General features: G+C 30.7%; 1 protein-coding gene and 2 non-coding genes across 3 annotated transcripts; 2 read left to right on the forward strand and 1 right to left on the reverse strand.

Moving 5' to 3' along the window:
• The first annotated feature begins 1,709 nt into the window (after positions 1–1,709).
• On the forward strand, positions 1,710–1,783 carry Trnan-guu. The gene has a single exon. It is a non-coding gene; the product is annotated as a tRNA-Asn (tRNA).
• A 552-nt stretch (positions 1,784–2,335) lies between these two features.
• Positions 2,336–2,420, forward strand: Trnay-gua. Its single transcript is given in 2 exon segments — positions 2,336–2,372; positions 2,385–2,420. It is a non-coding gene; the product is annotated as a tRNA-Tyr (tRNA).
• An 11,548-nt stretch (positions 2,421–13,968) lies between these two features.
• On the reverse strand, positions 13,969–15,830 carry LOC123662715. The gene is made up of 2 exons (XM_045597518.1): positions 15,375–15,830; positions 13,969–14,256 (listed from the first exon to the last, which is right to left on the reverse strand). The coding sequence occupies exons 1-2, from the start codon at positions 15,828–15,830 to the stop codon at positions 13,969–13,971; spliced, it is 744 nt and encodes a 247-aa protein (XP_045453474.1).
• Positions 15,831–27,127: the final 11,297 nt, after the last annotated feature.

Raw genomic sequence — 27,127 nt, forward strand, 5'->3', positions numbered from 1 at the left:
TATAAAACCAGAATGACCTAACGTTTAATATTTAAAAAAATATTTTAGTTTTGTTGTATTTATTTCGCTTAAATTATTTTTAAGTCTTCTATACGATTTTTTAAATCCGCGTACTTTAATAGTTATTTATTGATGTTTTAAAACGAGATACTTAAATTTTTTGAATTTGTAAGATTTTTTGGATTTTTTTTATGAATTTTATTCAAATCATTTATATGTAAGTAGATATTAAGTAGTTAGTAACATATTTATTGTGAATTTTTTAAGAAATAACAAAACAATTAACGTCTTATTCATACACATGTTGTATTTATGTCTTAATTAATTTACAGTTATATTATAAAGGTAAATTACTTTATTCGCTGTCTTTTGTTCATTTTTAATGGATTAAATTAAAAACTACTGGGCCGTTTTTAATTTTTTTCCTATAAAGCTAATTAGGATATACCTACTTCAACGGGAGAAAACGTATCAGTCAGTCAGTCAGTCAGCTCAGCCTAATGCAGTCCACTGCTGGACATAGGCCTCCCCAAGTTCGCGCCAACCATCCCAGTTTGCCGCAATCCTCATCCAGCCTACACCGGCAATCTTACGTAGATCGCCGGTCCATTTCTTCTTCTTCTTTGGCAGAAAACGTATAATACTAAACATTTTTTAATATCATATCAAAAATTGACCGCTCCAGCGGGATTCGAACCCGAACGTATAATACTATTAATAATTACCTGTATAGATATTACGACACTTTAAGCTATGTATACATACATTTTTTAATTTATATAAAAAATTGTAAAGCAAACAATAAAACTACTTTGAATTTCTAAAGTTGTATTATTTGACTTAGGTCACTTGTGTTTTGGTTTACTTAAGGTCAGTTGGACAAAGAAACGTGAAACTGTGTAAATTTAATAGGCGTGGTCGGCAGTTTTTGAAAATGGCAAATGTTTTGAAGTTTACTGTTTGTTATGACCTTATAGACGTTAGTAGACAAATTTAATCTATTATGGCTTGATATACTTCTTTTCATTACAATACAATACTATAGATATAGAGATATCGAATTTGTTACTATAAGTTACTTGACCTAGTTTCAAATAAAAAAAATTCTTTGCGTTTAATTTTTTACGATGTTTAGCGATTTTTTGAACGTTTATTCAATGTAGTCTAAATTTGGGGACTAACGAGCCAAACTAACTTCAGATTTGGATTCAACGCATTGAAATACATAAACAAAACATACTGGGGCTAGATATAAAAAAAAAGTTAGAATAAATACATTTTTCATTATCGCTTATACCTAAGTCTACCCTAGGTCTAGGGTATACCTAGGTCGGCAATCAAGCATACGGCTTATAGACGCTTGCAACACCAGAAGCATGGCAAGCGTACCTTAGCCCCAATCACGACAGGAACACAAAATTGCTTGAAATTTAGGCTTTTGAATTATTTTTTTAAAAATCCATCTTCTGTAAGGTCGAGGTACTTCCCCAGTCCTGGTTTTCCAGATTTTGGAGCAGGATATTTCCTGCTGTGTGAGTACACTACTTTTAATTAATATATATATATCTTAATATAAAAATGAATCGAAAATTAAAAAAGGTCGGATGAAGTTTACCAGGCTAGCTATTTTTTATTAAAATATCCATATCTTTTTGTAGTAAACAACGATAAATAAAAGTAGATGATCAATTTCACAACATATAACAACTGCCTCCGTGGCGCAATCGGCTAGCGCGTTCGGCTGTTAACCGAAAGGTTGGTGGTTCGAGCCCACCCGGGGGCGATGTCTTTTTGTTTTTTTTTTTTTTGAAATATTTGCTTTTTAAATTGATTATATTTCAATTTCTAGTTTTAGGAATATATAAAAAAAAAAAAAACAAAAAAAAAAACAAAATCAAATTCAAAATTTTCACTTATACTTATATTAATTATTAATAAAATAGTTTTTAATATTTATTTATTAATAAAATAGTCTACTCTCTTGTATTCTTTTTTTTTGTGAATATTTTTTTTTATATATAAATTTATATTTAGTTAGCATTAAAATTTTCTTTTTTCAAATTTAATAAGTACTATGTATATAATGTTAAGTTTTTTATTTTTATTTTTTTTTCCGTTCCTCGTATCTTGATTAGTAAGATATTTTTATTTACAGAAAAAAGAATATTATATTTTCACAATGGAATGAAAACTTTTTTTTAATTTCTTGTTTAATGGCTTATAAAAAAAAAATAGATATTTATATTATGTAAACATATTAAGAATGAATAATCATAAATGTAATAAATTATGTAATACTTAAAACAAGATAATCTTTTTCAACTAAGGTTAATAACCTTCGATAGCTCAGTTGGTAGAGCGGTGGACTGTAGAGGCTAAAAGATATCCATAGGTCGCTGGTTCAAATCCGGCTCGAAGGAATTTTATTTTAACTTTTTGATCACGCTAACAACTTTTTAAATTATTATACATATACTAGCTGATCAAAAAAAGATCGTACCGTCATATTCTTTAATTTTACAATAAAAATATCGTGATAATTGTTCGGAATAAAGTAACGCCTATATTTGAAGGTGGTCAAAGTTACATAAGTATCTGTGCAAAATGTTATTAAAACCGGTCCAGAAGTTTCGAAGATTAGCCCGGAAAAAAGTTCTTTCAAATGATCACCTACAGAACACCACATTTGGAGGAACGTAGTCTGGAGTTGTACAACCTATAAACATATATAATATATTACTCTGTTTATCATGTTTTTTTTTAATATTTTATTAAAATAATAATTTAAATATAAATAAGTCATAAAAATAATAGATGTTATTGAAAATTATTTTCTTTCCATTAAATATACAAACAAATTCTAACAAAAATAATACTTTCAAGTATCTTACCTTTTTTAAACTTCCTATGTACTTACAATACATAAATTAAGTGATTTTTCGTTATTAATAATAATTGCATTTGTTCTTCAAATAAATAGACAACTGATAAAATAAGACAAGTGATAAAATGAGAATATCATCGACTTGGTCAAAGTCAAGAAGGTACGCATTATTTAGTGACAACTCAAAAACTAGTCGTCAAATATCGGGCAAATTAAATGTGACACGAGACAAAGTGCCAGCTTTTGAATAAGCAATAAGTTAAAAGCATTGAGGTGACGTGCATCGAATAATAAAAAAATATAGTCGAATTGAGAACCTCTTTCTTTTTTGAAGTCGAGTTAAAAATGGAGTAATTATAAAAAAAAAAACAAATGAATAAAGACTAGCGCTGGGTGTAGTCAACTGCCTTGAAATTAATATACGCTTTCCTTTCTAAACGCAAATGCTTGTGGGAAATAATCTAGCTCATTGGAAACACGCAAATCATACACATTTACGTATGTACATACATAGATACGTGTATGTTTTCAAATATACTTTAATGCATAAGCGATATATAGGAACTATATGTTATATAGTTTGGGATATTTATATTTCAGCTTTTTGTAAAATAATATGTATATTTTGTAATTAACAGACAACACATTTCATTAAGTAATGTAAACAAATGAAGAATTTCATTGCCTAGTTAAGAACAATTAACAGCGAGTCGTACGTTGATATATTTGTTAGCATTATGAGCTGACCCGACAGGTGAAATAATTGTTACATTTTCTGAAAGTCGCTTCAGCCTGTAATTATAATTTATTAAGCCATTATTACTGGGCATATGCCTCTTACCCCATGTAAGAGAAGGATCAGTGCTTAATCCATCACGCAGCTCTAATGTGGGTAGGCGGATATATTCCCTACTATGAGTAACGATCGCTATCAGGTGTATATGATAACAACCGGAACCGATGGTTTAACGTGCTCTTCGAGGCACGGTGGGGAGACCCACAAAGACTGCACAAACACCCAGACCACGGAAAACATTTGTATGGCCAATACAAATGTTTTTCATGTGCGGGTATCGAACCCGCAACCGTCAGCGCAGCAGCTACAAACCAGTGCTGTCACCGTTGCAAATAAAATACAATATTTTGCGCATTTTTTTATTAATCATTCCAGAAAAAACCTTTGCAAATTATTAAAAAACTAAAAAAAAAAATACCAACCGTTCTTAATTGTTGCACTTAGGAATACATTTAGCGACTCATTATTATTTGTGTAGTTTTATAAAAAGTACCCTCTAATAAAACTTCCAAAACATCCGTTAAAAATTACTAATAATAAAATTTACACGAATACAAAGATATAGTTTCTTTCGTTTTAGGACTATATACGAGTATATGTAATAATAATAATAAATACAATTAAATCGAAGAATGACGCAGATGGCAAATATTAGAATATTCAAATTAATGAAATATCAAATACCGTTAGGCAAATGACATAGCTTATATAATAAATAAAACATAACGGTTAAGTTAAATTACACGTTGTAAATTTTTTTTCGAATATCTCGGGTTATTCACTTATGCTAATATCTGTCATCGAATATTGTGAATTATTAATTAGAAAACGAGAATGGTAAAAAAATCGTCTAAATTTATTGTTTATTTATTTAGATCTAGACTTCTAAAATATTTTAATTCGTGTTATAAATATAGTTTATAAGATCATTGACCCTTCATACCAGAAATTGAATTTTACACTCCTCTTCGTAAGCACATTTTGTATATTACAAGGGTGGCAATCAAATGTAAATTCCGCCTGATAATATGCGGATATCGGTATATATTGACATCTGTAACACTAGGTGCATCATATGCCTTTTTACCAATCGACCCTGTTGTCAAGACAGCGCATCCACGAGAGCGCTGGCTACCTCTCACTACAGAAATACAACATTGCTTAAGGGCAGCATTATTTGACAATGATCTTTTAACTAGTATGCCGATTAAAATAATAAGAAAGCGACTTACAATGAGAGTGCTTTTTTAATTCTTATGTACATTACGTATAATCTATTTCAAGTTTAATAACTCAAACTCGATAACAATTCAAAATTAACAATTTAATCATAGCGTCTCGATATATATTAATTATTGTGTTTGCTCGCAAACGAAAAAACTGACTTTAATTAGATTGACAAGTAATAAGTATAACATAGTAGATGAAAAAATAGTCAAGTAAATACGTGCTATCAAAGATTACTCAAAAAGTAGTCATCAGTTCTCGATCAAATTTAAATAGGACACAACACAAGCATTCGCTTTCGATTAAAACAAGAATTATCAAAATTATTTATAAAGAATAAACTACTACCCTAGTGGATAATAAAGCTCACTACGTTATAGTAGATGCATCCTAGGATCGATCACTGAAGGATAGATAGCGTTAGCGTGGCGTGGCGTTGCACCGTGTCATAAATACGCGTCATCAAAGATTACTCAAAAAGTGCTCATTATATCGATCACATTTAAATGGAACCACATGACAAGTATTAGTTTTTGATTTATAAAAGAAACATCAAAATCGGTGCACCCAGTAAAAGTTTATTTTATTTATTTAAACTTTATTGCACACTTACAAGAACATTAAAAAGAAGAGAAAAAAAAACATACTGAACAAAGTGCAAAGGTGGTCTTACAGACAAGCCGACTATAAAGTATATTTAAAGGTATAATACAAAAAACAGTCAAGTAAATACGCGTTATCAAAGATTACTTAAAAATTAGTAATCAGATCTTGATCAAATTTAAATAACATGACAAGCATTAGCTTTCAAATTTTCGAATAAAGAAAGAATCATTTAAATCGGCAACCCAGTAAAAAGTTATAGGGCTTAATATAACGTAGGTCGACGAAAAAAAAAAGGGAAGTAAATGCGTATTATTAGTTATAGGTAACTCAAAAAGTACTTCTTCTTCTTCTTCTTGTGCCTCTCCACTACTGGAGGTTGGCCGTCAGCTCAGCGAATTTTTCGCGGTCTCGTGCCAAGCGAAACAGCTCTTCCACGCTGGCGATCTTCATCCATTCGCGGATGTTGCGCAACCAGGACTTTTTTCTTCTTCCAACGCGTCGCTTGCCCTCTACTTTGCCCATCATTATAATTTGGAGCAGCTGGTATCGCTCGTGTCTCAAGACGTGGCCCAAATACTCGGCTTTTCTCTTCTTGACGGTTTGCAGTAACATCCGGCTAGTGGCGACGCGCTGGAGTACTCTCACATTCGAAACTTTCTGTGTCCAGCCAATACGGAGCATTCTGCGGTAACACCACATCTCAAAAGCTTCTAAACGCTTCTGGGTGTCAGCTCGCAAGGTCCATGCCTCGCAACCGTATAACACTACTGGCCAGACATAGCAGTGGAGTATTCTTAGTCTGAGCTTTATGGATAGTTTGCGGCTGCACAAAACCTTCTCCATCCTTTTAAGGCTTGCTCGGGCAATTTCAATCCGGGTCCGAATTTCTTGCCCACAGTCCCATTCTTCATTTACCCAAGCACCAAGGTATTTGTACATACGCACCCGCTCTAGGTATTTACCTTCTACTTGAATTTTCGGCTCTAAACCCTTATCGCCCGACACCACCAGAAACCTGGTCTTGCTAATATTCATGCTCAACCCCGCCTTAAAAAGTACTTGTCAGATCTAAATTAAGGCAGTCAAAAGTTCTGATGTAACATACATTAAAAAAAATCGAATTGAGAACCTTCTCCTTTTTTGGAAGTCGGTTAATAAAGGCCCATAGCCTCATTAGATCTTAATCTAAGGCAGATTATATATGAAACACTTTGTTAAAAAAATGTAGTGATAATAATAGTAGGAAGACGTAAAGGGGATCGAAGAAACGCTACGTCATAAAGGGGTACGTTCAATGACCATTAACGTCGAAGCAGGATAACTGAGCAGGTCTTCGTGTTACATATTAACATACATTTTCTGATGTATAAAATATTTAGTCAATAGTCCAAACAGCTAAATTTTAGCTTTCTTAACTAACTTATAAGTATCTGTATGTTAATTTTAATGACTGATGTTGAAGAGCATCAGTATATATTAGTCATAAACCGCATGTGATTACTCAATAGTGTTCCTATATTTAGCAGCCAGTCTGGTTTATATTGCGCAAACAGCCCGCAAGCGTCGGATATGTCTCAGTGTGCTTTACCGGATACCTTATGTTTTGACCGAAGGCGACGCTATCATGGATAACATAGACAGGGAATTGCTATAGAAATTACTTATATATAATATCTGTATATGTATAAATAACAATGAATTGCCAAATGTGTTGCTAAGCGCAAACTCGAAAATAGCTGGATTAATTCGACAATTATTTTATATAAATTTAGTAATTTAATGCTTCTATAAAGTAAATACTTTATAGAAGCATTAAAAAAAAAATTGTGTTTGCTCGCAAACGAAAAAAAACCGACTTCAATTACATCGACAAGTAATACAACGTAGATCGACGAAAAAATAGTCAAGCAACTACGCGTTATCAAAGATTACTCAAAAAGTAGTTATCAGATCTCGATAAAATTTATATGTGACCACATGATAAACATCAGCTTTCGATTAAATTAAAAATTATCAAAATCAGTATACCCAGTAAAAAGGTATTGTGGAATTCGAGAGTTTCCCTCGATTTCTCTGGGATCCCATCATCAGATCCCGGTTTCCTTATCACGGTACCAAACTAGGGATATCCTCTTTCCAACAAAAAAAAAGAATTATCAAAATCGGTACATCCAGTAGAAAGTTATGCGGTTATTCGACTAGCCCGTTGGCGCAGTTTGTAGTGACCCTGCTTTCTGCTCCGAGGGTTGTGGGTTCGATTCCCACCCCGAGTCTGGGTGTAATATAAATATTTATTTATATATTTATATATGTATTATTTATAAGTATGTTTATCGAAAAAAAAAAAAATGTAGCTATATGTATACCAGTCGGCTGTTACCTATAACACAAGCATTAAGTTGCTTACTTTAGGAACAGACGACCGTGTGTGTATTGTGTAGATATTTATTTATTATTATTATTATTTATATTACAACGTAGGTCGACGAAAAAAGCGTCAAGTAAAAACGCATTATTAGATATAACTCGAAAAGTAGTTGTTAGATCTCAAATAAATTTAAATGGGACCAATTGACACATACCACCTTTCGATTAAAACAAAATTTGTCGAAATCGGTCTACCCGGTCAAAAGTTCTGATGTAACATACATTAAAAAAAAATACAGTCGAATTGAGAACCTCCTCCTTTTTTGGAAGTCGGTTAAAAAAACAGAAAGTTAGATAATTTCAGAAAACTTAACGATTATTTAAAATGCGTGCGTTTCACTCTTGACAAGACAATACAAAATCTGTCGGGTCAGCTCGTCGGAAATGATGTAAAATGTAGGTAAATACATGGATGAGATGACCCTGTGGAACGAAACCAGATTTACCTTCTTTTTTCTATTGCTAAAATTTCTCTTTAAATTTATTTTCGTGTTTGATGAGTAAGTTAGCGAGAACCAATAAGGACTGTATACTGTGTTGACAGAAAGGGTAAGTTTGGCAACGCGGTTGAGACTCAAGTAGGCGTCCACAAGCTATGGTAACGGTTAACCATTTGTCGCTCTACGCTTGCTAACTCCCCTAGAAGTGTATAAAACTCCTTAGGTTATCATAACCCACCCACAACTGTATGAAGACAATCAGTAGTAAGCATCTAAATTTGTGTTAAAATCTTCTATAGTTAGTAGGTATTAATAGATGTATTAGATTACTAGATTATTAAATTCTTTGAGATGTACACAGATTATCTCTATCTCTTTTTCGAATTACTGAAGAGATTGCTTAAGACTATTCAAGTACCATCATCCGGTAATCTTCAACGTAACAATGTTGCACACACTGGCTGATAAAGTCGAGTCTACTTCGAAATTGTTGCTGGAGTGCAGTATAATACACATTAGAGGAGGTCCCTATCTTATCCTAATTTTAATAATATCCCAGTGATCCTGTGTTTTCAACTACATACAAAATTTTCGTTTTTCTGTTAGGTATTAATAAGAGCTTTACCACACTTATAATTAAAAATAAAAAACAAAGAACAATCTGAAACAATTATACGTTTTCTTTGATACGGTAATGTCCATCTTACGCAACTCACAAGAAGCAAGGTCATGTTTTAACGTTACACTTTCATGTCGAAATTAAAAACATTTTTATGTGCATACATCAAACATAGCATGACCTGTATTCGTCTGCTTTATGTAACGTGTATTTTGAGCTCAGTAAATCTGTCGATTAGATTAAGGGGCGTGTTAGATTATACCTACTTACTGTATTCATCATTTACATAATTTATATTAAAAAAATATAAACTTGTTTCTTCAAGGCTAATCATAATAAGAGATTTTACCTTTTTGTTCTCGATTCAAATTAATTCCAATCAATTTTTTTTTGTCTACATTTTTATTATAAAGTGACTGTATTTTTATAGTCTGTAAGTTTTGTTTGACGTAAGATATTTTTTTAGTATAGTCCATTGTATTCTTTAATTCGTCGATTGCCTTCACTATTTGTACTTTCTTTTTTTTTCTATTTAATGTGTAGTACAGTGGCGGATTTACAAATTTGTCGCCCTAGGCTCCAGTCTACTTAATCTACTGGTAAATCTGCCACTGGTATAGTATGCTAGAGTGAGAGGAATAAATGATTTATTTATTTAAATCAGGTGATAAAAATGGATTCTTTTTTTTCGAATTTTTATCATTTTTAAAATATACCTAGCCTAATCATCTGTTTTTTTATGCATGACTGATGGTTTTTCTTAATGATAAAATTATTTCAAATTAGGTACAAATAAACCAATATTTAATTATTTAATGTAAGTATGCTGATTCAGACGAATGTTTCTTGTCACAATTTCGCTAAATTAGTCGTCTTCATTTTACTTAGATATTAGAAAAAATTGCAGCATAATCTACTATTAATGCTCGTGAGAAAATAATATAATAACAATAAACGTATAATCTATGTTTATTGTCAATATATAATAAAAAAAAAAATAATTATATGAAAAGTGATATTAACAAAAAAAATTGAGCGAAACTGTTTCTTTAAAAGTATATAACTTTCACTAAATAATTAAAGTGTATTTATTAACATATAATATAAAGTGACTAACATCGTTAATTTAGTATCTTAACCGCTGTCAGGTGGAAAATCACCGCGAAATATCAGATACTGGCTAGTGGTTTGTATAAATAATTTTTTAATGGATAAATGTATACTATCGTAATTTGAATTGAACTGAACTGAAGTCAGGTAGTAGAAATTAATAGAAAGCGCTTATTTTTTTTTAGTGATGCTGTTTTTCATAATTTCATGCTAGTTTTGTACTGAAATATAGCTTTTATTTTATTCCTAAAAAAGTAACTGCGGTGTTTCTTACCGATTCTTCTCTGCAGAATCTACATTTCGAATCGGTGGTAGTTACACTTTTAAAAATAATAATCACTTTTAAAATTTTAAATTGAAAAGTGACGATTTGAAAATGCTTTTAAAGCCTATTTGAATAAAATAAATTTTGATTTTGGTTTTTGAGACGGCTCACTGCTAGGCCAAAGCTGATGGGCCACTGCAGGTTGTATAATTTATTTACCCCAATGCAATGGCTGTACCATATATACCATCGTAACGGCGATGGTACGATGGTACGGTGGTGAGACTAGTTTTACAAATATTTCAACTCAAGATTAAAATTTACTACATCGTAAAACATGAAGAGTAGAAGGAAAATCGTTAAAAAAGTATTAAACCCGGATATGGAACAGTTTTTTATTGCATTCATCGCTTCTTGAACACGTAACATTCGTAATTCCCCTAAAATTATTAAAAAAAATGATATATGCATATGCTAATGGCCTTTAATCTATTGTTTTAATTATCATTTTATATTTTAGACGATGTTTCAGGTCAGTATAAATGTTATAATAGTGAGAGTTTGTGAGGAAAACGAAGAAGAAGAAGTGCGTATAGACGAATATTTTTTACTCTTTTATGGTAGGGCACAACAGGCAATATCTTGCTCGAAATTTGGAGCATCCCGACTGGTGAATTATCTAAAACTTGCGCAAGATCAAAGCTAAATAACAATGTCCTCAAGTAGTGTTATTTATTTACATTTAGGTCTTGACATTACTGAAGAGCAGATTAATAAACTTGAGCGAATCCAGAATTTATGTATACGATTCGTATTTGGACTTCGTAAATATGATCATATCTCTGAATTCCGTAAAAAACTTAAGTGGCTCCCTATTCGCTTTCGCAGGAATACGCATATTCTTAACTTACTTTACTCTATTCTATTTAACCCTGTTGCACCTGCTTATCTAAAGCAAGGATTTAAATTTCTTAGTGATATCCATGAACGCAGTCTTCATTCTGAGAATACCTTACTTCTTGAAATTCCCCCTCACTCCTCTTCCTTTTATACTAAATTTTTCACTGTTCAAGCTTCTCGACTTTGGAATTCTTTACCCTTGCATATTAGACGTGTACAATCGCTTTCTATTTTTAAAAAGGCTGTCAGGAAGCATTATCTTGATATTCAACGTGAATAAAATTATATATATATATATATATGTATGTATGTTTGTATGTATGTGTTTGTGTATGTATATGTTTATGTATATATGTATGTATATGTGTATGTATGTACGTATGTATGTATTTATGTATATGTTTATGTATGTATGTATGTAAATAAGTAAATATATTCAAACGTTTATGTCTTAATTTGTACACCTACACTGACACAATACCATCTCCTCTGCCCCTAGGTTGCCTGGAAGAGATCGCTTTTTAGCGATAAGGCCGCCCTTTGTGCCTGATGATACTCTGTTTAAGTTCATAATATGTATTATTTCTGTTTTGGTGTACAATAAAGTGTATTGTTATGTTATGTTATTTATTTATTTAACAATTTATGTACACTAGGATAGCTAAAGGAAATAGCTCTTATAAACAATGCTGGTACAAAGGCACTACTTATCCCATGATAGAATCTCTTCCAGAAGTCCTGCTACAGGAAACTTATAAAACAGTCGCAAAATTAGCGTAGCATGTTCATGTTGCGAGTAAGGTAGCCACAGCGCACATCGCTGGTCGGATATAAGGTCGGCAAGGCGTTTGTAATGCTCCTGGTATTGTAGGTATACTATTGTAAAAAAAAAAAATAACAGAAACGCACGAACGAACAGAACAACGTGTAACAGAGTGTAGACGTGAAATAATACCTAGATTTTAATCATTAAGATCTCCCGGGTCTTTAATTAAGCAGGTAAAATAGCGGGGCATAATCCGTATGTAATACATTAATAGATATGTACATAATGAAATTGCATGCCGTGGTCATCGTACGTTTTAACAAATACTCCAGATAAAAATAAAGAGTATAATTAACAATGCCTTGTAATCCTAATAAATCTTTCAAGACAAAACACGTGAAAATGAGGTAAAAGTATATTTCCCTGTAAGTATTTAATATCTTTCAACGCGTATATTGTGCGTGATTCGACACCAATTAAAAACATTAAAAAAATTTGATATTACATTGCTCGTTTTTTTTTAATTATAATATATTTTAATTATATTGTTGTTCTGTAGTTCAGCAATGAAACTGTCAAGTTTTGCAATAGAAATACCAGTGAACGGGGTAGACGCGACCTGCGTTGACCGATGCGCGAAGAACGCTTTCAAACGAAAAAACGATCAGTCGATCAGTCGTCGTTTCGTACTGAACGCGACTGCACGCGCCTAAATCATTCACATTCATTCAAATTCTGAACTGTGTTTCGAAAGTGACGTGTTATATAAAAAAAAATATATTTAAAAAACGGATTTATTTTTTATTTTCGGCTTATCGTCGTCTCCCTTACGGTGAGTAACCTTTATTTATGTATTTATGTATACAATTATTTTTGTATCACGATATTGCGTGTAGTTAAGTATTATATATATCGCTTCCTTTTATTTATGATTTAATAGAAATTAAAAGAAATAGTTACAAAAATATTTTGTTCCGAAAACAAATATTTGTACATATACGTATGTATGTACTTGTCAAAAGGAATTTAAGCATATTAATAATTTTAAAATCATTATCTAATATATAAAATTGGCTGATTCTCATAGATACCGGATAAGCACAAAAAATTTCATCAAAATCGGTCAAGCCGTTTCGGAGGAGTCTGGCAACGAAAACTGTGACACGAGAATTTTATATATTAGATACTTCTTTGTGTAATAGTATATTAAAATATTGAAATTCGTATTAAATAGTTATTTAACTGAAATATAAATTTTGGTAAGCTACCTGTTATAAAATAATACTTAAAACAATCACATAATATTAAAATAACGTTTTAACATTGACTCCTAATTTCAACTTATTTAAAATACATAATAATTGCGATAGAAAAGATATCAACGTCGCGTGCGCATGCGTTACCTAATACAGACAAGTAGGCGTGTCATACTTACAAAAAAAAAACTATTTATTTTATAATTGTATATTTCGTTTAATTTATTTTTCTTATTCTTACGTAAAATATTACCAATGAAAGTTTTTATGTAATTTGCGTTTTTTTTCAAATCATATTATGTAAAAGAAAGTAGTAAAATATTTGCATTTATTTAAATAAAATACCAACAATAATTTTAAAATTAATTATATATTATAATTTAGTTTAACAATAAAAAAGAGTGTTAACACAGTTTACATATAAACATTACAAGCCAACGAACGCGACTTCATCTGCGTTAATAGCTCTTCATCTTTTGTTTTATAATATTTAAGACCCAAAACCGTTCCCAATTTATTACTTAATTATTACTACTAGTGGTCGTCCAGTGGTCGAAATTCGACCATAAATAACTTAAATTTTGTTTATTTTGTTTGATATTCATTAAAAACAAACAATATTAATCTAAATTCTATTCTCAATTTGATTGACGTGTGAGTAAGAATTAGTGACTACGTATTTTGTCTTGTTTTAACTATCTTAGTATCCGTCGTCTCAGTATTGTCAGTTTCACTCTTCTTCGGTGTCCGAATGTTCCTCCTTGTAATGATGGGTGTGTTGAGTAATTGATTTGCAGACTCCATTTCATCTGACTTGTGTTCACTTTCATCTATCTTAGTAGCTTGGAGTCTGCAAATCCGCACTACAAGGAGGACCACTCCGACACTGTAAAGGGAGGATCGCCGACCAGATGGGCTTAGTGTCTGGTGGGCTACTGCCCCGATGGTTGTTGTCGGGTTCTTGTACATATGTTTAATCGCTCAGATAACATAAACATCTATGTCAGTTCGTATATCGTGAGATAGATGTCGCCAGAGACGCGTGTGTGTAAAATATATTGTAGTATGTGTTATGTTTTTTTTATTGATTTAATGTATTTTTTATACATAATTAAAAAAATATTAACATTCTGCACTCCTTCTCTATATAAACTATAAGTGTGCGAAATTTCATAATCTTCCGTGCTTCACGTATTAATATATATTATAGAAGATTTTATTCATCATATGACGTAAATAATTAACAAAATATATTATAATAAAACGTACGATATAAAGCGTTGATAAAATAATAATGTTTTAGAATTAGCAAAAACTTAACATTTATTTGCTAAACACGTTTTAAAATGAAATTATCATTTTCAAGGCTGCCCTTATAAAATGTTAAGAAGAATATTTTTACATAATATTAGGGAAGCTTGTTTTCTGATATTTTATTTATTTATTTATTTATTTATTTCATAAGATACACCAGCGATATACTGTATAGTCATTACAACTATTATTACATTTTTATCTAGTCCGATTACAGTTACCATTACAGGTGTACACAACATTAGATACAATTTGTCCGGTAAAAACAAAATTCAATTTGAAAGTTAAAACTAAACTAAAACAGTAAAATTGCATTGTTTAGATAAATTACACAATAAAAAATATATAATAAATAGCAAAAAGTTAATTAAAAATTGTATACAGAATTGAAGATGAAATTATAATTTTATTACTTTCATAGATTATCATTTAAAGAGATATGTATTGAACAATGATAGAAATAATTTAATTTGGAACACAAGTCATAACTATACATGCAAATATAATTTTTTCTTAAAACTAAATAAAGTGTCATGAAAAATGTCAATGTCAATGTCATGGTTAGTTAAGTTATTGTAAGCATTAATCATTCTATTAATTGGGGAGAATTGTCCTAGATTAGTCTTAGAGAAATTTGAAATAAAGGGTTTTTGTTGAGAATTTCTAGGTGTACGGCGTGGAACTCTGATGCATATCTGGTAGAGCAAGTCGGGGGAATCCAAGTTATTTCGAACAATTTTAAACAGGGTTACGAGATCAGTTACTTGTCGTCGCTTTTCCAGGGGATGTAATTTAAAATGTTTTAGGCGAGCGGCGTAGTTGGCTCTGTAGGGACTTGTATTGTCTTTGAAGGCCAGGTACCTCGTAAAAGAGCGCTGCACCCGCTCTAGCCTGTTGACATGCGCTCTGTAGTGCGGGTTCCATGCCGAGACAGCGTATTCTAGAATGCTACGTACTAGTGCATTGTAGATCCTGGTGATGCAGTCGGTTCTTTTAAAATCGGCGGTGTTACGCCTGATAAAACCCAGCAATTTCCAGGCCTTGCTGGCAATATAATCAATGTGATCTTTAAATGTGAGCCGACTATCGAGGATAATGCCGAGATCTCTAATGACAGAGACCTCTTCGAGCTGCTGGTTTTGTATGAAGTACTTTGAGTGTACTATGTTCTTCTTGCGGGTGAATTTTATATGAGCACATTTTGAGGCATTTAATATCATTTTGTTTTTGGTGCACCAGTCTTGGATAGAGTTTAGGTCCTTCTGGAGTAAGAAACTATCTTCAGCGTTCTTTATAACCCGGTAGATTTTCAGGTCGTCAGCGAAAATGGAGCACTCACTATACTTTATGCTTTAGGTAATGTCATTAATGAAAAGCAAGAATAAGATTGGCCCCAAGTGTGAGCCTTGAGGTACTCCTGAAGTAGCGATGAAGGGATCGGAAGTGTAGCCTTTTACAGTTACGCTAAGAGTTCTATTTACAAGATATGATCTAAACCACGAGAGCAATGGATCGTGGATCCCGTATGCCCCTAGCTTTAAGATTAAAATGGAGTGGTCTACTTTATCGAAGGCACTACTAAAATCGGTGTAGATAGAGTCGACTTGCTGCCTGTTATCGACGTTTTTACACAGATCCGATACGTAGGCTATAAGGTTTGAGACTGTGGACCGATTGCGGCAGAAACCGTGCTGGCGAACTGACAACATATTGTTCGAATAATGAGACAAAATGGGACATAGAAGCTTTTCAAAGACTTTCGAGAATACGTTAAGTATGGAAATAGGTCGGTAATTTCGAACGTTGTGCTTTGCTCCTTTCTTGAAGATAGGCAAGATATTTGCAGCCTTCCATGCATCAGGAAATTTGAAGATTCTAAAGATTCATCCAAGATTATTTTAAGAGGTAGGGTTAGATATTTATGACATTTTTTGATGAAAACTGGGGGTATACCATCCGGTCCCGCACTCTTGCTTGGATCCAGTGACTTGAGCACTTTATCAATATCTCGTTCCGTTATATAGATCCTAGAGAGTGATTTCTGAGTGAAAAATTCTGAAAAGTTGTTATCATGGTTTATCTGATTGCTGGTTTGAGCATCAGAGAATAGGGAAGAGAAATGTTCTGCAAAAAGATTGCTTATTTCGCTACCCGAACTAGTTGTTTTATTGTCAAGGGACATTTCGGATGGGATTTGTGTAGATATATCCTTACGCTGTTTTATGTAGGACCAAAACTTTCTGGGTTCGCGTGAAATAGCCTGTTCAGTTCCCTTAATATAGTCAGAGTAGCAGTATAATATATATTTCCATTCTATACTTGTCTGGCAATGATAATAATCTATTATAACCTATCAAATAAAACATAATTTGTAATACATTCTAACGAAAAAAATCATCCGTCTTATAATTTAAAATATGGCATAAAATGTGCTATATCGAAGTTAGTTTCGTTATATATTTAATATTTATATGTAAAAATAGAGCATCAACGTACTACTGGTATGCTTAATTATTACTTAAAACATTTTAGACTTCTGATTCTGATTCTCAGAAATAAGAATATATAAAAAGTATCAAGACTTATTAAATTTGAGGTAGCGAAAGCATAATAAAATATATGGTAGATCTGATAAGTGTTTGAAGTAGGAATGCAAACGCAAGGGTCAAAATTTTAGTTGTTACTTTTGGTGGTGAATTTAATTGATATATTATATTCATTATTTATATCTCTACAAATAAATAAAATTGGAGTGTCTTTTTGTAATATTAAAATAACCGCTTTTTACTAAATTCATGTGTATTTATATACGGTATATATACCAAAATAACATTTTTTTTATAAAATTTGTCCGTCTGTCTGTCTGTTTGTTACGGCTAATCTCTAAAACGGCTGGACCGATTTTGACTTGACTTTCACTGGCACATAGTTTATGTAATAAGAAGTAACTTTGGCTACTTTTATTTTCGATTTTTTTATATTTTTAACTGCGAACTAAGTAATAACTATTTTGTTAAATTCTACGCGGACGAAGTTGCGGGCACAGCTAGTGTAGGATATATTATTGCTGTATATGATATTTTTATTACATTTTGTTTATTGTGAAATTAAATACTGTTTGTGTTTTATAATAAAAGAGCAAATTGTTAGTTGTAAACATTAGGAATGCCTAAAAATATCAATTTCATAGTTTTATCTTTGAAACGATAATGGAAAGCGATGTCTCAAGCGCTTTAAGTTTTGATAATACATCTTTTTTAATTTTTTGCCTGCATGTTTATGGTGTTATTTTAAATTTTGCGACAGTTATTATAACTACTGCTTGTTAGTCGTTTATTATGAAACTTTGCAGACATTAAATTTTCGTGACAATACAACATTATGGTAATTTCACCTTGGTCTAATGATAGAGTCAGGAGTTGGATAGTGAAACTCTTCAACAGTTGCTATTCATTCTAGTTTTAAGTTGTTTGATTATTGGCGTATTTTTTTTTGCATTTGGTGATGTACGGGATTGATGTATTTTAGGGTTGTGGAAAACTTCTATCCTTATTATCAATTTTCATGAGTTTCGATTCATCACGATACAACTTTTGCATTTCACGGTGTGTCAGATTATTATTATGCATTGCCATGAGTGAGAATTAATGTTAGATATACGTTTGTAATGTAATCACGGCGTCATCTCGTCATAAGTAAGTAGTACCCCCTCGAGTTGAACTTAATTGGTTAATTTTGATCAGCGACATGCATACTTGATACCGATAGTAGGATACGCTTAATATAATTTAAGTAAAAAGTAAAGTTACTCAATTTTTTTTGTTATGGTTGGAAATGGATTTTTATTGTTCCTCTCATCAACTTTTCACGTGCCCCACGTTTTGGTTATCAAATGACAAAAATCCACGATAGATTCAGGCATGTGCGCTTAATATTCTTTGCGTTTTTGTGTGTGACGTTTATTTAAAATTAAGCGTACTTTTAGTTTACCTGGGATAAAAACACTTACATAAATTAATTAATACTTAATATTAAAATTTCCGCCAACCCGCAGTTGAGCAGCGTGGTTGATTAGGCTCTGAGCCTTCTCTTACATGGGGAAAGAGGCCAATGTAGTGCGATATCACAGGCTGAAGCGTAATATTAGAATAATGAATATGTATAAAATATTTAAACAGAAATAGAAGAAGAAAGAAAAAGAAATATATTTTATTGTGCATAAAAGTTAAAGTACATAGGTATCTTAAAAAAAAACTTACAAAATAATAATATGCACAAAGGCGGTCTTAGCGCTAGGTAAGCGATTTCTTCCAGACAACCTTGGGGTAGAGGAGATTTTAAAGCAAAACAGATTAGAGTTATCAAAAAGGTAAAAAAAGTGAATCCTACAATCTAATAATATAATAATAATATAAATAAATAATAAACATATAAATAAATTAATAAATAAATACACAAATAAATATATACATATTACATTATTTATTAAATAGGTAATGGCTTATCATAAATATAAAATTGAAATAAATAAACAGATTAGTTAATATTTTTCTTGCTCCTAATATTATTTATGATATAAAAAAGGTTAAGAAATATTGCGACGGCAAAGGTTGAATAACATAAAACTGTATATTATTTATAATCTGTAGAACGCGGGAAACAAGATAAAAAATAGTTATTGTCAACGGTCGATTTCTTTGAATACAATTATCTCTACGAGTATATGCAGAATTCAAATCATTTGAATAACAAAACTGGGAAAATGTATACAAAAGACTTTTTTAGAATCACTACATAGTATAAGCAATAGATTTTGTTTAAAACTTTTCTGATTTACATTACATTATATATACATTACATTCCAATTGTTTTGGCAATCAAATATTAAAAGTTGGTTATAAAATACATACAAAAAAATTATGAGAAGCTCCTAGACAAGAATCGTATTATTTCAACGTATATTTATTCAATACATAACTACTAAACATATTAGCACTAGGGAACTATAAAGATTTTCGAACCGCTGAAATGTTAATCTACCATTGTTATATTACTAATTTACTATATTATTATTTTATTTCAATTCGCAAAAGCTATAAACAGCATTGGTATTTTAAGTAGCATTTGGCAAATATTTCATTTTATTTGCTTTGCATATTTTTTATTTGTGTAGCTCACTAAGTTGGCTTATTTTTTGAGAATAAATAATTAATTAACATTTTAATGGGTAACACACATGAGTTCATGCCATTTTTGGCGCGAACTTGTGGACGCCCATGTCCAGCAGTGGACTGTGATAGGCTAAATGATGATGATGATGATGATGATGATATAATTTATTTATTTAAAATTTCAATTTGTTTATTTATATAATTAGTGTTGTTTACGGGGTTTTGAAAATATTTTGGAACTAATTTTTAACCTTTTTTTAATGCATATATACAGACAATAAGACTACTCGTACCCATTGCAAATGTTTTTACAATAAAAAAAATACGCTCATTGCACTTTATATTAAATTAATATAATTATATACAGTTATATTAGTTAATATAATTTACATCAATTAAGTAAATTTTAAAATTAATATAAAAGGCTTGTTCCAAAATACGAACTATATATTTATTTTTTTCTTTAACCTAAAATCCGTAAACGATAAGATTGATTGAATGAGAATTGAAAAGTCGTTAACCTTCTGAACATTTAAAAAAGGTTCCCAACCTTAAAACCACTTTAGAATGCGAAAATTTCGCTTACCTTCGACACAACACGATATTTTTAAGCTATTTCCGTCGATATTGAATATATTAGTTTGTTAATTGACCATTGACGGTTCGTTTTGGTTATTTAATTATATATTCGTTGTAAACAAGGCATATGCAGGGTACAATTTTAATAAGTTTTTCGTATGCGTGCTATGTAGAACTTTCACGTTATTGCGGAAGCGGATTACCGGAACCAATACTTGTACAATCGTTGAACTATGTCTGGCGATGTTTATATGAAAAAAGAAAAATGTTTTTAATTGAAATCGATAATGGAATAAGTTCCTATATTTTTTATGATATTTAATATGGTTGATATCACAGTCAGTTTCGAACAGATTTCAAAAAATTAATCTTTGTTTGAAAAGATGTGCTCTAGAGATGGTTTCATGTTCACCAAAAGTGGTATGTTGTTAAGATAAATGGAAAATCACCCACTTCCACCCACTTACCGAAACTTCTCAAATATAGCACGAATAGTGCGTAGGTAACTGATATTTATAATAGGTTGGTTGGAAGAGAATTAAAATAGAGAAAAAAAAAATTTTTTTTGGTGTCTTACATTTATGTATTACCACGTATATTTAAAGAGTAAACTAAAAAATGCTAGCAGCCATATAACAATACGAGTTTTTGAATGAATATTAGGCATACTTTTATCACAAATAAGTATAAATACAAAATCGACAATCGACACAGATTAAATCAAAAATATTGTAAGGTTTGTTTTAGCACTATACTAAAAAAGAAAATAAATAAGCAATAAAAAAACAACTTAAACAACAATATAAGAGACAAATTTTAATACATCTATTACGATAACCTAGCATATTACATAAAATTTCTCTATACATAAACATTTTTAAACTTTTTTCATCATTTTTAAACTGAACAATACTATAAAAGGAAAGTGGGCTTGTTTTGTAATCGAGATGAAAGTTCAAAGGCTGCTAATAAGCAATTTATGAAAAAAAGTGACCTTGATTTTAATCTAAAACACACCTTGTTACGAGATTGTCTCGTGAAATATTTATAAAATTCCTTTTTGAGTAACAGATAAAAACAACGAGGTTGACATTCTTAAAACTTGATCTTTATTTTTTAAATGACACAACGAAAATACTTTTTATTATTTCTTTTTAATATACATTTTTCTTAGAAGCTCTGTTCTCTTATTATTACTTTTGTAGTTTGGGGATTTTACTCGCAACTCATTAAAATATCATACCTACACATAAAATGTAATATTATGTCAAAAAATACAATATTGTGTTTTTCTTTCTTTATTTGGTATAATGATTTGTAATAGCGCCACAGTTATTTATAGCACTGGCTGTTACGCTGGCGGTGGCGGTTCGATTCCCGCTCACGACAGACATTTGTATCGACTATATAGATGTTAGTCGTGGTCTGAGCGTTGTTTGTGTACTTATTGTGTGTGTTTTCGGACACCCAATACAGGAGAAAATCTTACTAGGGATCCGTTGAGTGTGAAGCGTTTATTATTATTAATTATTATTATTTTCTGCCTTAATCTTGAAAAAAGAAAATTATTTGCATTGATATACATCGTCACTTGCTACCAACATAAACATTATTAATGCTTTCAATAAATATTCGTAGAAAAGGAATAGTTGTTAGTGAAGAATTAATAAGGAACATGATTCTACTGGTAAAGGGCTTATCCTCATATGTCACTTAGGTTGAAAGTAATAAGTAACATTGAAAAACTAAAAAACACGAAAAATATGATTAAACAAAAATATAAACTCCAAGTAAGAAATTTAAAATAATGTTAAAATATATTTGCAGAATATAATTAATATGTGTAACTTCAATTTTCACTTATATAATATCACCAGTAACCGCTCAATCGGCTTTCCTCTTACCATAACAGTGCGCTCCATATTTACCGTCACATAATGCTGCCTGAATTGCCAATCATGTCGTCACTGATATAATTATCTTTGCATATTTTAGTAGTCAAAAATGTTTTTTATTTATATAAAAAAAATATTGAAATATTGAATTGTATGTTTACAAATTTCGAGCGACTGCACCAAATTGGGTAATTCCTATTTTCGGAACAAAGGTATCCCCTTACATAATATATATATATATATATATATATATATATATATATATATATACGGTCGAATTTAGTAACCTTCTCCTTTTTTGAAGTCGGTTAAAAATAAAATTTCTTTCATCTAATTTCTGATATGTCAAATGTGACACACTTTTAAAATATGACGCGTAAAACCTCAATACGGACTGGACTACTTATTTATATAATTATTTATTTGCTTCAAACTAGGCCGAAAAATAAAGGTGGGTACTTAAAAGTACTACTAAACTTAATAAAATATAAATATGATAAATTAAAAAATTTCATACAAAATGTCAAGCCTTGTTAAAAATTAAATTTTAAAAATACTAAAATGCATTTTTATGTATTTGTCATCCAAAACGTAAAGATAAAATTTCATGCTTTTAACTCCAGAAATGGCGAAATTTCACAGTAAGCTGTATACGAATAGCCCCGTAATCGTTAAAATACGTCATTTACTAATTTTTGATTAATAGCCTTAAAACAAAGTTTCGTACCTTTAACATAAAAAAATGACCATTTTCCATAAAAATTTTCTTTCTGTAAGCCTTTTAATTTCTGTTAAAATTCAAATTTTTACAAATGTTTGATTATTATTTTTTAACAGTAGACCAAAGATAAATTTTAACATTTCGTTCATCTAGATAAAATTTTTTAAAATTGTTGGTTTGTATTTTAATATCGTGTAAATAGCTACATGCAATTGAAAAAAAAAAAAACAGTTATTTTGAATTCACAGAGTTTAGTTTTATTCATTTGTATAGATTAACAAAAATAAATGCATATGACAGTACGACGCTCGCCAGGTCAGATAGATTTTTATAATTATTATGATTGAGCGACTTGTTTGTCTAGGTATTATTGTTTCTCACAATACACGACCTTTATGACGGTCAATATAATTGAGAATTTGAGACTATCATATTGCATTGTCAGAGAAGTTTATTCATCGTGAGATGTAATTAAAACGGACGTCTTAATTCTTCACCTTGGAAGTATCACGTTTGATATTTCAATCGACATTAATCTATTCAATTAGTTTCCTTGTTGAACTCAAGTATCGATATATTTTTAGTGTATCATTTTTAATTTTGTTGCGAATCCTATATATAAAGTATATAAATAAGATATACCACAAATAGTATATTTTTGTTTGAGCCAATTTTTGATTGTTCCAATTTTTTTTTCTGACTTTTATCATGCAATCAGTTGGTAGGCCATGAGCAGTTGCGGTGTCGGTTCATCTTGTGTAGGGTGCAACTCCCATTGAAGCTCAGCCCTTTAGTATGTTATAGCTAATCAGGTTGACCGGCCGTCTTCATCGTCAAACATGTCCCGTTGCTTTCTAAGACGGCGAATCCAAAATAGATGCCACATATTAACATTCATACTCTATGCCCATTGTAAATTTAAACAATTCAAGAATATACTTCAAAATTCATTAACATCTCCATCTACGTTTACGTGATACTGAGTAAGTCACATATAGAAATTATTTATTATATTCAGGTATTATATAATATAACATAATTCATAATTTTATGATGAAAAAAAGAAAAACTAAAAAATTAATTAAAATTTACTTTTGTAACTAAACAAGCTAGAGTTGCGAAATCATTAGAGCTAAAGTAACTTTCACGTAAAGAAAGATTACGAATCAAAATTTACGAGTGTAGCAAAAATATAAAGACCAAAAGCGGCTTTACAATCAGCTATATAGAGAAAGTGCTTCTCATGTATTAAAATAAACCAAACTGGTAGGAAAGTTGGAATTAAACATTTTTAGTACGTTTAAGATACACCATTCAGACTTCGTTTAGTACTTTGCCTTTACTATAGGAAATTAATCTATAGGAAATAAAACAGCAAAAATAAAAATTCATTAATTCATGTAATGAAGTATGAAACGGTACAATTTCATTGTAACACGTTTTTTATTATGTTTGCGGTAATTTCAACCTTAATCTTTGAAGTGTAAGGTGGGATTTAATTTGGCTAAACTTTCCAAATTAATAAACATGTTTAGCTCAACGGATATCTGGAAATTTTGTGGTGTAATACATAATTTATTATCGTATATATATCTAATATATAAAATTTTCGTATCGCGGTGTTTGTAGTTAAACTCCTCCGAAACGGCTTGACTGATTCTTATGAAATTTTGTGTACATATTGGGTAGGTCTGAGAATCAAACAAAATCTATTGTTCATCCCCCTAAATGTTAAGGGTAGTCGACCCGTAAATATTTTTTTTAATTTTTAGATAAATTATTTATTTTTTATTTTATAATGGTTTGGCGTTGAATAATACATACGACCCTAAATTTTCACCCTTCTACCACCAACCCCTATTTTTAAATAGCGTTTAGCGGCAAGAAAACTGTTGCCGAGTCAGCTAGTAGTTTTGTAAATATTTCTTTTCGGTATAAAATTTTTTTGGTAAATAATTAAATAATTTCAAAGTTCACTTATATGCAAATATCTCTGCGCGTTTAGTTTGGGAAAGTAAGCTTGTGTATAATAGTCGTGCGTAGTAACATTCCCATGTACAACAATTATGACATATATTACATACATTATGACATTCATTGGGATCGTTTTAAAACCATATTTAAAAAGAGTACCAACTTTCAAGTTGCTAAGTATAGTGTACTATTTATTTGGTACAAGTACTGTTTGATACAACGGTCAGGAATAAAGATAACTAAAAAAATCAGCGCGATAGCAGCTATAGTGTAACCACAAGTCAGGTGTACAGCTAGACTTAAACTATTGCTTCTATTTGGCTGATTTTTGGTTCTTAAAAATGGTATATAGTATACGAAGTCTAATTTAACGCTTCTCATTCGTATCCATTCTGTGTATATATTTTTGCATCCCATTATGGCCTCTAACTCCAGAGATCGTTCTCGTAAATAAATTCATACCCAAAGCAGATCATCCATGAGTAACAATGACATTAATTATACAACTTGTATTACACTATGTTAATAACAATAGTTGATATTAATCATATTAAACAAAACTATTTAAAAACCTTGTAACGAAATCTAAAGTCATTTAATATTCACGTTCTTATGTCTTTATAGGTATTTTAGTAGTAGGCGTCTGTCAGGAAACTGAATAATAGCACTGTATTGAGTATTTTTTTCTTTTATTTAATCTTGACTTGTCATCCCGCACAGCTTTGTTTGAATTTAGTTTTTAATCGATTTTAAAAAAGGAGGAGATTTTTAATTCAAGTAAATTTTTATGTAGTAGGTTATAGCGTTTTATTGGGCGTACCGTTTTTATGATTTTTATGGTGGTCCTAAATAGTTTTTTTTTTAGTTTACAAGAAAACACAATTTTGTTAATAACACAGTTTCTATAATGTTTTTGATTATTATTTCTGTTCGTAGTCTTTTAATACTATGACCTTTCTCAATAAGATTTCGTCAGATAACTAAAACGAAAAAAATATTTCGATATTGATCCGCTATAAATCAAATTAAATAAATTCTGCGTTGTGATATTATTTACATCCATGTTCATATGACATTTGAGTTGAAAGTATATACTTAAGTAAATATATTAAATTAAGAGGTACTAGTTTCAATTTGAAAAGATAATAAAAATAATTGTTATATTTTAAGGGTTACTAAGGTAAATTTACTATGTAAATCACCTACCCAGTTTTTAGCTTTGGTAAAAAGTCTCGAGACATACACTACAGAAAATCCTAGTCGTTTATCGAAATATAGAATACACATGTCAGAAGTGACACTTCTTTGGCAAACTAATTTTTAAGTCTCGTTTATATTTATAAAAATCTAAAGCTTTAGATTTCCGTTCAAGCGACATCGACAAAAACGTTACCGTTTCATCAAAACGTTGCTGTTTCATCCATAAAAATTTTACTCTCGCCTAAAGAAGTTTCACTGCAAAAAGAAAACAGTAAAACAAAGAAACTTGTATTAAAATAACTAACGAACAAACTGAACTGACCAAGGAGTCGGTCAAATAAGGTTGACGATTTTAATTTACGGGTTGTTAATTGACTCGAGCCAAATTCGATTAATCGCAGAAACAAATTAATTACGAGCCATTTACATACTATTGACCTTTCATTAACACTGCTTTTGGATTTTTAAACATGAAATTACCCAATTTTTGGTTTTCACCCATCTACAAAATTCCGTTTTTGTACGTTCTAAGGTTAGCTAGTAAAGAATGCTTTTAGCATTCAGCCTGCCTAATGTATAATTAAAAAATGTATTTTGTAGTAAAGCATTGATTAATAAATAATATAATATACATAATAATTAATTATAATACATGGTATTTTAAAATGTAGGTGATTTTTTGAGCCCAGTTCTTTACAAAGTTATAAGTCGTACAGATTTTTTTTGCCGCGCTTGGTATTTTGAGACTTCCGATATTTCAGACGCCATGGTCAGGGGAGAGGAATCACTCACCCTTGACCATGATGCCTGCAATGACGCCTCGGTGTCGGGAGTTTTGGAGTATTAGTCGCGGTGAGACCCGTAGAATCTAAAAAGTTTAAAAAAATATATAAAAATATCACATCTGTAGAAATTTAAAAAAATATAATGTAAACTCTAAAATAAGTGCATCTGCATATTTGCTTGCCAATAACATT

This window comes from Melitaea cinxia, chromosome 19, assembly GCF_905220565.1.
Source record: "Melitaea cinxia chromosome 19, ilMelCinx1.1, whole genome shotgun sequence".
NCBI lineage: Eukaryota > Metazoa > Arthropoda > Insecta > Lepidoptera > Nymphalidae > Melitaea > Melitaea cinxia.

Coding starts and splice junctions, on each gene's coding strand:
- LOC123662715 (XM_045597518.1), bottom strand. CDS start 15,830: ATGATATTAAATGCCTCAAAATGTGCTCATATAAAATTCACCCGCAAG. Junction 14,257..15,374: donor CCCTGGAAAAGCGACGACAA/GTAACTGATCTC, acceptor CATATGTACAAG/AACCCGACAACAACCATCGG.